Source organism: Linepithema humile, chromosome 2 (genome assembly GCF_040581485.1).
Source record: "Linepithema humile isolate Giens D197 chromosome 2, Lhum_UNIL_v1.0, whole genome shotgun sequence".
Classification (NCBI taxonomy): domain Eukaryota; kingdom Metazoa; phylum Arthropoda; class Insecta; order Hymenoptera; family Formicidae; genus Linepithema; species Linepithema humile.
The window spans coordinates 21,882,913-21,896,796 of NC_090129.1; the positions used below are offsets into that span (position 1 = coordinate 21,882,913).

The following is a 13,884-nucleotide window of genomic DNA, read 5'->3' on the forward strand; positions in this document are numbered from 1 at the left end:
ATGATAACGCGCGAACACGCCGCGATCATAAGTTACGTCTATCCCGAAGACTTTTAACGGCCGCACAAACGGGGGGCGATGCATTTTTAAAGGTCGCTGCAATTTTCAGCGTTACGGAACGACACCTCGAAATCACCTCAGCGTGCAGCCGCATAATTGTTTCTAACCCGTGCGCCCGGATTTTGAAAAGAATACGCGACGGATTAATGTGTCGCCGAAAAATTACTCGCACAGGAACGTTCTTTTATTCATCGCGATGAGTGTACAGAATGCCTCGCGTGGAAAATTCCTCATCTTAATTTCAATGTTCATCATAAAATCCAGAACGGAGTCTATTTCAAATTTATCGAAGAATTTTAATTTCAATCTTTTTTTTCAATTAAAAAATGAGTTTTTATTCAATTAAAAAATTCTTGTGTAACATGTAACAAAAATGCATTACGTAGAATCCTTTGCCCAGGAATAGAAAAATGCTGAGGTAAATAATTAAGAGAAGATTTAAAACAGCAACTTGTATTCCTGTTGCTTTTTATCTCTTAAAAAAATCACCTTTTATTAATAATGTTAACAAGAAATTTAAATATTAATCTTTGTTGTTTTTTTATTATTAAAACATCACGGTCTTTGCATATCGCATTGCATGCGACGTTATATCTTTCAAACTTTCGTGGCAAATTACCAACCTTCAGTCTAAATTACGAAATTCTCGCCGCTGGGACTTTTTCGAATGAAACTGCACGGCTGGCTTGCAGGGCAAGTTACATATTCTACCGCGCCTCACGTTAAAATACGAAACGTTTAATTAAAACTTTACGGCATCTGCGCGTATAACGATTGCAGGCTACGGCGGAGCATCGATATACCGATATTTCGCACCATTAATTGTCCATTTAACGGCCGTTAGGAAACTTGCTAATTAGAATATTATCGCCGAGCATTTTAATAGGAAGCAAAAAACTTTTGTATCGTTGTCCCGTCGTCGCCGCATATGCTTACTGCTCGCAATTTATGATTCATGTGTCTTTCTTAAACCAATGTTATCCGTATTGCGAATCGCTGAAGCGTTTCATTTATTCGACGCGATCCCGAAGAGGGTACGATGCAAATTTCAATTTCCATCGCGGATCTGGAACCAACGATATTGAATCTCGAGATTCGACGCGGCATAGCAAAAACGAGTGATATCAAAAGTTTCCAAAATATCGGATATGCTGCTGTATATAAGCCGCACGTCGATCAATACGGGCAATAGACGGCCGAGAAATCTGGCGGAATGAAACATTTTTGAGAGAAATCATCCCGCGCGAGCGGTTATAATGAATATTTCAACGGTATCATCCTGTTCATCAATAAATAAGGCTCGGATCGTTCGTCTCGAAAACTATTCACACAGGCACAATAATCGAAACGGCAAACAGAGAGAACGGGAAACAAAATACCTAACAAACAGCTAACAAACAGCAAACAAAAACAGTTGTTGTTTATGTTTTTTTATTTCGGTTTTCATAATCACATTATTAAAAGTGATAAAAGCGTGGATAATTTGCTAAATTGACTTTAATAAGCTTGATTGAGACATTTTTTATTTGCGTTTTTGTATCAGGCTAAATTTGATCGGCTAAGGTGGAAAATCATTGCATATTCCAACTAATTGACAGATTCCAGCGTGCTTTTTCAATTATTAATACTAATTGTTAATAAATTTATCATAACGGTACATTGCGCTTAAATAAGTGCCTTATTCTGTTGAAATGCCAGCTCGTGCTGTGTATTCAGCAAACTTTATTAGTGGATATTGATTACCGAGCAACACAAAAATAGACTACCATTAACGCGCACCCTAATTCTGAAAGCGCAGGTCTTATGCTGGCTGCTTAGAGTGCATTATCTACCAGTGCATTATCGAGTGAGCTGGACTAATGTAAATTCAATGCGACCATAAAGCGATATTCTCGACAAATCCCCTGACAGCCTTGTCGAAAATATTAGCGGAAATTTCACTACCATAGCCGAGCGGTGCAATGATGCGATGAATTCCATCGTAAATTCAATGAAACATAAAATCCGCAAACTTTTAACTCTTCGACAGCCCCGAACGGCATTCCATTTTGTGCCTGACATGATTTAGCTTTCGTGTTAAATGATTTTGTGTTGTAAATAAAACTATCTGAATGCAAATCAAGATATAATATTACGATATTTTGAAACACCCCAAAATGCTTTTAGATTCGAAAAATATCTACGAGTATGTCACAAGCTGCAAATTGAATCTGAAAATAATAAATATGCCCGATTCTTCGAGGCTTGGATGGATCAATCGGTAAATTCGAAAATCAATTTTTGTCTTCATGACGAGTAAGGTTCTTCTTACGCGGCCGCTTATATTGTCAATTGTCTACTTATACATCGTTGTCACTCGCTTCCAAATTCACTTCGTTAATTCTTTCCTCGTGCCTTCGTCATTTCGAAGTACAAGAGACAGACAACGACTTAGCTCCTCTCACCGTCGAAATTATCGAAACGCAGAATAATCGATTCTCTCGTGCCTGTGCGGATATAGATAAACGCGGAAAATTGCGCAGACAGGAGAATTCTGCTTCGCTTATTCCGCGCTTTCTCAGACGACGTTTCTGCCGGAGGATCGACTTTGCAAATATGCACGTTCATCCCTGCGCGAGAGCGCGATTAAATTAATGCCAGGCCAAGGAGTACGAGTCGTGTCTTGACACGTGGCATGAGATAGGAAAGCGACGATCACACGAAAGTCCCAGATTAGGCGGAATTACACAACAGTTGTTCTTATTGATACAATTTGGATTAGGAGTTTAGTTCCAGGATCCGGGATCCATCGTCTCGCCAGGATCTCGCCCGTCTCTTCGTGTAATTTAGAGACAGGATCGCAAATCGCTCGTTCACATCCCAGTCTCGTGATTCAGGACAGCTGGGCTAATTGTCTCCCTGCAATCCGGCCTGCGGTCGGACTCGAAGCGTTTTCGTAGGCGTTAGTGGCTGCATCGGTTACCGTCGGCGGTTGCTTGTCGACCGCATCGCGTAATGGCGGTGCGTACGTGTAATGCTCAGGTGCGCCGATTTTGTATCGACGACGGCACGAGACGACGTTGGGTTTCCTTGTGCGCACGCGACGATCGATCGATCGATCGATCGATCGATCGCGCGTGCATCTATTGGTCCGTCGTACTTTTTTTTCACGACGGGACTCAGCTCTCTCGAAAGCACCTCACGTCGGCAATTTCTTTAAGAAGGGCGTCCCTTCCGTCTTCTCGCGAATCCAAGACACCCCGGTAAGTATCGTAATCCACACTTCGCGGAATCCTTGTCACATGTCGAGAGCGACAGCAAAGAAGCTCGCTCGATCATTCGCCGTTTGATCGACGAGTTGAGAGAGACGAGAAATGAGAAACGATCTTGAGGAACACTCGATGAGGTTTGGAGAATCCAGACATTAGTCATTTAATCACGACTTATGTTCGAGACCAATAAAAAAATGTTGATCAGTCGTTTGATCGATCAACGATTGTCGTTAACAATGCGGTATACATGTGGTTGAAAAGATATATTCTATCTAATGTTTATTTTTATACACTGACGATTTACTCCCATAATAAAGATATCCAAAATCCCTATCTTCTCGTGATTTCAATCTTTCCGAGTCCAGTGAAAATTATCGCATCATTCAATTATCGTCTCCTTTGCATCAACACTAACACGAATTATCTTGTGATCGACTCGTAGCGCGTCTTAATTATATTTCTGTCACGCTTCGCGCGAAAAGAAAAAAAAAGAACGAAAACTAGAGACTTCGAGAGAGAAAGTTATTTTTGTTCCTCGTAGTGTGCGGCACGCGCCTCTTTTCTCTCCAATCTCTCGCCGAATTGAATGATTTTCTGCTTGCTCGAGCAAGTACAGTTTCATGATCTGTCAGCGAGAGACTCGATATGAAGCCGCGCGTTCCTCACACCTACGGGCGACTACAGAGCTTGCAGAGCCTTAGATGTACACCACGATGTAATCAAGTCTTTTGTGTCTCTTCCCCATTCCTTGAATTCTTTCCTCCATTCCAGCCTGGAAGCGTAAGGTAAGTTCGCTTGATCCAAGAAGATCCTCGATCGCGCGCGGGGAGGAAAGATCGATTCTCTCCCCCGATCGCGACCGATCTCGAGCCGTCGATGGTCGTGACGCGAACGCAAAAGTGTCCGTTTGAAATCGGGCGTGTGTGAAAGCAAATCGGAAAGCACTTGAAAGAGGTGTCACGGTGTATCGAGATAACAAAAGGAAGTACGAGCCAACTCGGAAATCACGTATCTTTAATTTTCATATGTAAATCTCTTTATTGTGTTATTTATAATTTAATGAATATTCTGACAATGTTTTATAACGTACAAGAATATATAGAAAAAGGAAATATCCTTGGTAGATATCATCAGATAGATAGCATTTGCAATTTTTAATTTTTCGTGACGTGTCACGTGTCGCCATATTTCTTTAGCTTGTCTACTTTAATATGGACAAGTCGTCATATAGTTAATAATTTGTGAAAATTGCGCAAAGTCAATTGTCACTTTAGTAAAAAAAAAAATGACAAAAAATGATATTCGACGATGATTGTACAAATAAGGAAATACTCAAATTGCCTCTGGACGTATCTGACTGCACACAACGGTTACTGGACATGTATATCTGACATCTTAGATGACTAAACAGACTAATGATGCAACAATGGACAATCACAACAGTATATCCCGAATGATCACGGAAGCTATTGATGTGACAATCCATATGTACCTATCTATGGTCAATGAATACGTGCCTATGGTTGAAAATGGACGAACGATGACGTGTCTCCATGGAAACATCTCAACCGCGATTAATTAGATGCAAATAGGATATCACTTGGAAGGATCGGCTTTCGATCGACAGTCCATCCTTACAGGATACAACTCAAATTAACCGTAATGTTCCATCCTAATTGTGTAGCCGAAACAATACCTATCTCTCCTCTCCCCTCGCGGAAGAGTTCTCTTACACCGATGCTTTAAAGTTCGAAACTCAAACCTATTAATTATATAATTCGGAATTATATTTCATTATAAATTCAGAAATTCAAATATTTGAATGTAAAATAGATCATCCTTGAAAAATAATTTATTAATTTTGAAATTTGTATAAAAGTAATTAATATGAATAATATTAATTAACATAATTAATATGAAATTAATATGAAATTAAATATGGTAATCCGGTCACCGTTCAAATCGCTCATATTTTATAACAAGTCTTTATTCGCGTTCATATTCGAAGCGCGTGATAGATATTTCGCACGAGTTCTCCCGCGTATTAGTTAAAAGAGACGAACGCGATATATTTCGCTGGTCAACAGCACGATATAATTCAGTAAAGCCGGCTACAAGAACGGGCTCGGATTATTTTCTGCGGTCTTTCTTCGCCGCCAGGACCATGTGCCGTCGCGATGGCCTAATTGAATTAATGGGAAGGACTCCGGGGGATCACGCCGTCGTGATTGTACGACCGGCCTCGGCAAAGTCCTCGCTCGATTTCCGACTCTCGTCCCGGGCGCGGCCCGGATTAACGTTTTTCATCGTGCTGGATTTTGGCACGCTTCGTTCACCGCCGGAATAATGGATCCCCCAACTAGTTCGTTCGTTTTAACGGGAGCGTTAAATCTAGCGCGCGAGCGATTCTGTAATGCGCCGCCAAGTGATCGGTCCTAATTGGCGACGGCTGGATCGTCAATCGCCGGAATAATGTAGAGTCTCGTACTTTAATCATTTACGAGCACTTCGGCGAAAGCCTAACGACGCTGGAAGCCGATAAGCGGAGAAGGGGAACGCGACTTTACAATGTCTTGCAGAAACACCGTATAACGTGTTCTCGTTAATGCTTCAATTAATGCGGCAATCGGTGCTGATAAGTTAATTCGACGTCGCTCGAAGTTGTGGAAGAAAATTGCCGGTGAGTGTGGAAAGTTTGGAGTCATCATATTCGACAAAAATACGTTTCTCTTATTATAATTTCATGTTGTTTTAAGAACTAATTTTTGTATCTTTTTTTTAGCATAATTTACACGACACAAATAATTCAGAGTACTTAGAAGCAAATTAATTTACTCGCAAATCTATCGTCACAATATTTTATCTAAATCGCTTCTCTTGCGGGAAAAACAGGACTTTCCGATTGAAAAGAAAAAGTATTTGAGTTTTTGCCTTGAAAAATAGGTCTTGCAGATGTCCGGTGAAAATTGGATGTACGGTGACACTAATTTAGTGGATTTATCGCTGTCGATTTCGATCGGGATGAGAATCGGAACTGCGACGTCGCGTTTCCGCGGAAAAAGGAAATGACGCTGCTCGTATATCGATTTGACAATTACTATCCGCGACATATGGCAGTGTGTGACTTTTAAACGCACGTGCGATATTTCGTCTCGTCGATAATTGATCGCGCTATTCTAATTGCTATACAGCGATAACAAATAGGTGCGCGCGCGAAGCCGAGAGACACTCGATAGATTATAACACTCGTGAATTTCTGATTGCATTAATTATGACCGCCCCCGCTCGCGCACAAACTGGTTAATCGATCGATCGGTATCAATAACACTCGTTGTTGCGCATTCCCACTGTTCACCCATGGCGTATTTAATCAAATTTCGCGATATCCTACCTCTCGAATTTAAAACTGTTCTTGCTAATTTTACTATGTGATAATTGCATCGACGAAAAGAATTAAATTATCAAATAAAATTCGCCATGGTTCGATTTAAAATAGACATTTGCTTTTACCACAAATATTTTTAAAGACAGCACTTAATTAATATGTTCAAAGCGCAAAACAATACTGTTATTAATAAACCAATTTAATAAAATAAAATCATGCAATTCGTAATAATAAAAATAGCTTTACTAGCTTTTTACAGCTAAATTAAGTGATCCGCCGCTTAATTACACTTTAGCCTTTTAAAGGATAGAAATGTTATATCTCCTATTTCGGCGAGTTATTCGAGAATCGATAGACATGTCCTCCCGAAATACTTTTCACGTGTCACCAGGCGTCCTAAGCCTCGAACGAGGGAACTTTTTCACTTTGCAGTACGCAGCCCGCCGCTTTTCCATTTTTGCTCTCACTTCTTCCCCTTCTCTCTCTCTTTCTTTTCTCAGCGGGAAACTTCGGCAGAACTTAGGCGATAACCGTCACCTCGAGTCCTCTCCGGCTTTTGCCGTATCGAGTCACTCATATTCCAAGAGAGGCAGAAGAATATCGGGCACCAACGAATTTCACGCCAGACGCCGGTCGACACTTTATTCCTTTTCCATCTTCTTTTTCGCTCTTAATCTCCGTTCCCCCGTCGAAGTTTCGTACGTCTACTATGGAGATATTACCTTTCTCATAGTAAATTCATAGTCCGCCGAGTTATAATAATGCCGTCCTGTCCAGCGATACCGAACGACATTACGAAAAGTTTTGTGACAGTTGAGATGGAAAAAAGGTTCCAGTAACCGCGATGTTATTAGAAGAAAGAGTATGATAGGACAGGGGGCGATGAGAGGGGAGAATGGAAAGAGAATGGTACAAAATTTATTCCTCTTTCCAAGAGTGAGGTAAGGCGAGGAAGATGGAAACGGCACTGAACCTGCTTCCCGTTTTTCTTCCGCCTCTCGCCCTTTTCCGTTTTCATTTTCCTGCGACACTCGAGCTTCACCCGGTCGGAGAAATTGCCTCTCGAAGCAAATTCACGTTGCTTCGACTTATAATAATTTCGCGCCGACGTGTCGCGTCATTGTCACCGAACGATTCGTCTCACGGCGAAAATTTCTCTCGAAACACGAAAAGGTATTGTTATAATGACGAGCAAAAAAAAAAAAAGAATCAAAACGACACGAGGAACAAAATACGGCACAAAACTCAATATCACCTACGATATATTAACAGTAAATCTCCAACTGCTATATATTAACCATATATTAACAGTAAATGTTCGACTTTTGAAAGAATATGAATGTTATCTGAAATTTCAGTGCTTCCGGAGTTTTAATTAACTTTTTACGGTAAATTTAATTTCTCAGGATTGCTCTCCGTTTCGTAACGAGGATCTTTTGTGTTATTTCGTGTTATTTCATCGATGGTGAGCTCCCTTTTCTTCTCGATCTCTAAATTCGGAATGTAAATTTCACCCATAATCACGCCGTAAAAGAGCCACGCGCTAAGAAAAGAAGAGCAAAAGAAAAACGACGCTTTATATTTAGAGGAATGTGTATGTTTGCAAAAACTGGGATGTATATATATGCACACACACATTACGAGAAATACGATAAATTCTTACGTGTGAATAAATTTCTACACCAACACGGGCGCAATCGCCACTTGAGACATGTACAATGTTCTCAGCTATGAAATCGCTCGGAATATAACCGAAAATATTTCCCTTCCATTTCTACACGCGCTTTAACACGTCCCTGGCGTGCGTGGGAGTTTAGAAATACATTTCAACTCACTTATTCTGAGGGAGGGGAGCTCGGGTCCATCACACCACTATGGATATTTCTCCGCGTTTTTTTCTTTTAACTTTAACGTCAGTGCCAATGAATAAGTTCTCCATTTCTCCAAGTGGATCCTGCTTTATGTAAGCATATCAGTTTTTCTCGTGTTTGAATTATCACACGAATATATCTCTGTCACTTCAGCCAATTGCGATTCGCAATATTTCAATTCACACATACTTACTTACGTTGTATCTTGAGATATCTGTTGCCTTGAATATGTACGACATTGTCATATATTATTTTAGTTATGCTTCTAATTATGTTTTTCATATCAAATACAATTACAAAACTTAATTGAATTAAAATAGAGAACCTGCTCATGCTTTAATTTCACCGGATAATTTCTCAAGACATTATTGCGATTATCGTTAATTGTATAAATAGATTTCCTACAATCTTCCATTTTTAAAAACCATTTTTCAGCATTTTCACTGAAGTATTTTCTTCTAATTTTTAAATGAATTATTTTTCCATCGCAATTCTATCGAAAATTACTTTAATTTGTACAATCTTTCGTTGTAAGATCAAGCATAGTAAGATTAAAACGTAGTTATAGAATAAATCGTAATTTATACGTCGCCTTCTGAATTTTCAACGACTGAATTTCACAGCCACGTGCTAGCCAATTGAAACTCAAAGAACTCAGTCGCGATGTCGTAACTCGTTGGATGCGGCCAGTATATTGTCGCGATGTGGCGTACCACGCATTCTCATACAATGGAGAACAATTTTCAGGGGTGAACGTTCCAGTTCTTGTCAATGGTAAAACCGTCCGTGGCACGCGAATCGATGGACATAACTGCGTCGGAGTTCGCTAAATCGAAATTCCATCCTTCCACGGGTCATACTCGCGAGGGATCGTCCTAGAAAGCGGAAGTGTCCACCGTTTCAACTCCGCAATTTTGTCGATAAATAAAAACCGGTTGAACGCAATCATTCTCGTCCCGTGATTCATTCGTGTAACTTGCAATTTTCTCGTACCATCAAATTTAATTGAAAAAAGTACTATTTCTGTTACGGCCGCGTTTTTGTGGAAACAACGTTATAGAAAAGATATTAAACAGTCAGAAATAAATTTTGTTATCGGCCCAGGGCGATTTTATTGTTCTGAAAAAAAATTTTCTAATTAAAAGTTCATTAGATAAAATCCCATGCGTAATGGAAAGTTAATATTTTGTTGGAAAACTGGAAAATTAATCTATTAACAATACGTTTTTCAATTCTACACAAATTCCGCGCCATTCTCAACAATGGCATGTTCATTTCTTTAATAGATCCTTTGAACGCATTTTTGCGTGGTTTTATTGTAAGACGTATAATTTTATCACGGCGCTGACTATTATATGAATTATAATTATATAAATTTGTTATCTCCATTATATTAAAAAATATATACATTTAATTAAGAAAGATACGAAGTGATCAGAATCTTCATTATTGCAATTATTATTACATTTCTATAGTTGATATTGTATCACTAATTTCCGAGCTGGCTCGAAAATCACTAGTTAATATTTAAGCATCAACATTGTTACGCGTACGCGAATTTGCATGTAAGCTTGCAAGTACACACCGTGGATTGTTTATCTTTAACGAGATACCTATCATTCTAGCCGCTCTCGATCCCGACTCGGATTCGAGGCCGAGGCGAAACGAATTTCGGGCGGAGCTGAACCCTCCGGGACGGAGTGGTCGGTTTGTTCCGAGATTATCGAGAAAACATCGCCGATAAAACGGCAAGGAGGTACCACTCCCGCGAGATTTTCGTCAACAATTCCGCCGAGATACAGTTGCGAAACTCACCCCGGCTTACAATCGATTGTACATGTCGAAAACATCCTTCTCCTTTTTTTTTTTTTTTGCTCCTATTTCCATTGCGCTCAAATCACGATGTAGAAATAAATTCTCGTTTACATTTAGCGGAGTACTGTCGACGCGGTTCAGCTCCGGTCGATTTCTCTTCGTCGACGATCGCCGACGCGATCACCAGGCGGAAAAGGCGAGCGGCCGTCGATCGACGGTCGCGTCCACCTCGACCGAGGGTGACGCGACCGTCGGCGTCGCTCGCGAGCGGACGCGACGAATGAGAAAACGGATCATTGAGCACAGGTGGGCTACAACTGTTTCAGGAGTGACCATCTTGCTATCGCTGACGGTGTTCCTGAACCTCGTCGCCGAGACCCTGCCCCAGGTCTCCGACGCAATACCCCTGTTAGGTACAATTGAGTTTTTACACAGAGCGAATGTCAGACTGTAAACCATTGTATATTATCGATATTCGCTGCGACGTTCACAAATCAATCGGGAAATCGAGAACGGATCTTTGAAAAGTTCGTGGAAGTTCAATGAGATCTTCGGAAGGTTTTCGTATGTCGATAATTTAAAAAGAGCGAGTATCTTTTTTTATTTTTTTACGAATGTGCATTTTTTACGAAAGATAAAAAATACACATTCCATTTACTAAAAAATGGATCGCAACAATTTAAGACGCAGGATAACCGAGAATTACTATCCGTCTCTTCTCAATTTTTCAGGGTTTATAAATAATTCTCCTCCGTTAAATAAACATAATGTCGTTTCTATAGACGTCAACAATATTGTGATACCATTATTTATTTATATTAAAATGTTGGGAGACGGTAATTCCAAATTTTGATCTTTATTTTCCACTTGTCGCCATGAGCGACTGAGAATTTTCGGTTGACAAATATATACGCATTATTTATAATATTAGGAGAAGCACTTTGATCCTCCCGAAGATCTCGTATAACGTAAACAAGAGAGACGTGGCGCCCTGCAGCTGAAACGGAAGCGCTCTCACGTATGAGGGAGAATTGAAAATCATGGAATATTCGAGAGGCGGTGGAAGAGGAGACTCGTTGTTCTACGTCGATTTATCCGATAAAGTTATATTATCGAGAAGCGTATCGGTAAACAAACATTCGCCGCAGTCGTTTGCTTCTTAAATTGCAGTGGCGAAGAAAGATGAAAAAAGAAATAACAATAGTTCTAGAAAATTCGATAGTTCTCGAGAAACTGGACCATACGATTCGTGGATATAAAACCAAGTTCTAGTTTTAGAATGCTGATAAATATGTAATCGTGAAAAACCATTGTCTTCCGATAACTTGAATAAGATCGTCGAGATGAATAAAATAAATTTAATAATTAGTGCAAATTAAAATTTTAAAAATTTATAATGCTATTACTTATTCAAATATAACAAGTTATACCATTTCTCAATAATTATTATTGCATAAATTCATATAAATTTAAATATCATATCTATTTACGATATTATCGGAAGATATTACGAAATATGTACATCTCAAATCAATCAAAAGATTTCTTATCTCGCGGCAATCGCCAGTCACAGCTTTTCGCGTGTCGTGAAAATTCTACGAGATTCGGAAAGTCGTAACAATTGACACGAAGATGTCGATCTACGAAGTTTGCGAGAAATAAAAAGAAATGTCAAGTGTCGCGTCGAGGAGACGCCTTCGGAGAAGCGAGGGAATAGATAAGAAATAAGGAAAGAGCCGAGTTGTTATTGCCAAAAACGAAAGTCGATTCGACGGAAGAAGAGAAAGGCGATGGAAATAGAGTTATTGCCTTCTCGATGCGCCTCGGAAGTTCCTTGCACTAACTTCGATCAGCTTTAATTGAATAAGTTTTGCATCGCAACGGTTGAGAAGCGCAACGTTGCATTCGGCATACTTGATCGAATAACCCTGACATTTTGCTTTTGTTATATGTACCGTCTTTATTTTACACTATTTTCTCCAAACAAGACAATTTCTACTAAAATTTGTTCGTGTGTTCTCAACAAATAATGTTTAAACGTCGGTTTCAATTTATTATAATAATTATATTATCTGTTTTATATTCGTGAAAAATTGCTCAAAAATATTAATAAATATCTTTAATTATTTATGATACTCGCATTTCCCAGTATTATATTCGCGTGTTTCATATGTTTTCCGATATAAATGATAATTTTACATTTGGAAATATATCCTTGCGACCGAACAAAATCACACGTTCAAGTCACGGGCAGCTCATTGGAGAGTAGTATGTCATTGTCCACCGCGAGAGCCGATCGTAGCTGTCGACTCGTAGTTTCTCTCGCCTCCGCGTCCCGCGGTCCATTCTCTTTTTTCGGTATTTGCGCGCGCCATCCATTTTGCGCGGTTGACGCCTCGACGGTTTTATCGAGCCGCGCTGATCGAAGTAAATTAAAACGCGTCAATCGCCCTTTACCATTACAGGTCCGTTGTCAGCGTTGCGACTTCATAATCGGTAGTGCACTCTTACCCTCGCGCGGCGCGTTGCATCGATATGGTAATATGAAAGCTGTCGAAAGAGTTGACCGCAATTTTCTCGGCAACATTGATGCGAGCAGGCGGGCGAGCGAGAGAAAAAAAACCGACGCGTTCTTTGCATCTGGCGACTTGCGAAATTAATTAGCAGCTCACCAAAGAGAAGTGCCGTTTCGCGTTTGTGCAGTTGCTGAAAAAGAAGCGGCATTCTCGGAAAAAGACGGTTGCTAGGAATTAATATCTGTCTGCCGTTCGTGAGAAAAACGACACGCTCGGACTGGCGTTCATCGATTTCCGTGACGCGCTTTTGCATCCGGCGTCGTTATGTCGAACTCGTCGCGAGGCAAGAAATCCGATGCGCCCTCGTGTAACAACGCGAGACAGCATTGTTTAGAACATCTTTTTGTAGCTCGCCACTCGTGCTTTACACGCGATTGTACATTTTGACCCTTAAAACATTTTTTAAATTTCCGCTAGACATTAGCGAGCACTCTGCGCACTCGAAAAATATTTTAATATCGCAACTCTATGCTTTTTCATCTGGATTTTACGCAATTTATTTTTCACCTTAAGAGAAATATCGAAGCACCAAGCTTAATGAAGCAAATAAATAAGAGAAAAGTATATCCTCTCTTTCTTCGTTTTAATTCCAGATAACTTTTACTTTAACATAATTTTAATAAAGGAAAATCGGGTCAAAGTAAATTTTCATTAAGGAAAATCAGTGCAAAATTGCTAAAAGAATCCGCAGTTCCCTCGCGCTATATGTTCAATTCTTTTTCTTCGTTAGATCCATTTTTCTTTGTTAAATTGTATTTTTTCGCGAATGTATCTCAATGCTTGCGGGTGTCGCACGCGCATATGAAACTCATATTCAAAGGACATTTTTTCCCAGTAGTTTAAATATTCCTTCTGCTATTATACGGCAAAGGCTACTCTCAGTGAGGAGAGTACGTCAGCTAAAACGTGCGCGCGAACTGGCCGAC

General features: G+C 39.9%; 2 protein-coding genes across 12 annotated transcripts in view; one reads left to right on the forward strand and one right to left on the reverse strand.

Moving 5' to 3' along the window:
• The window catches only part of nAChRalpha6 (nicotinic acetylcholine receptor alpha6), a 226,308-nt gene that overhangs the window by 160,569 nt on the left and 51,855 nt on the right, over positions 1 to 13,884 (forward strand). For 2 of the 7 annotated variants that reach the window (XM_067350768.1, XM_067350766.1), the window contains exon 9: positions 10,709 to 10,795. The exons of the other annotated variants lie outside the window; for them this stretch is intronic. In XM_067350768.1, coding sequence (XP_067206869.1) covers positions 10,709 to 10,795 — 87 coding nt within the window. The remainder of the gene's footprint in view (positions 1 to 10,708; positions 10,796 to 13,884) is intronic. 7 annotated transcript variants of the gene reach the window in all.
• The window catches only part of LOC105670769 (cAMP-dependent protein kinase catalytic subunit 1), a 148,774-nt gene that overhangs the window by 24,175 nt on the left and 110,715 nt on the right, over positions 1 to 13,884 (reverse strand). The window lies entirely within an intron of this gene.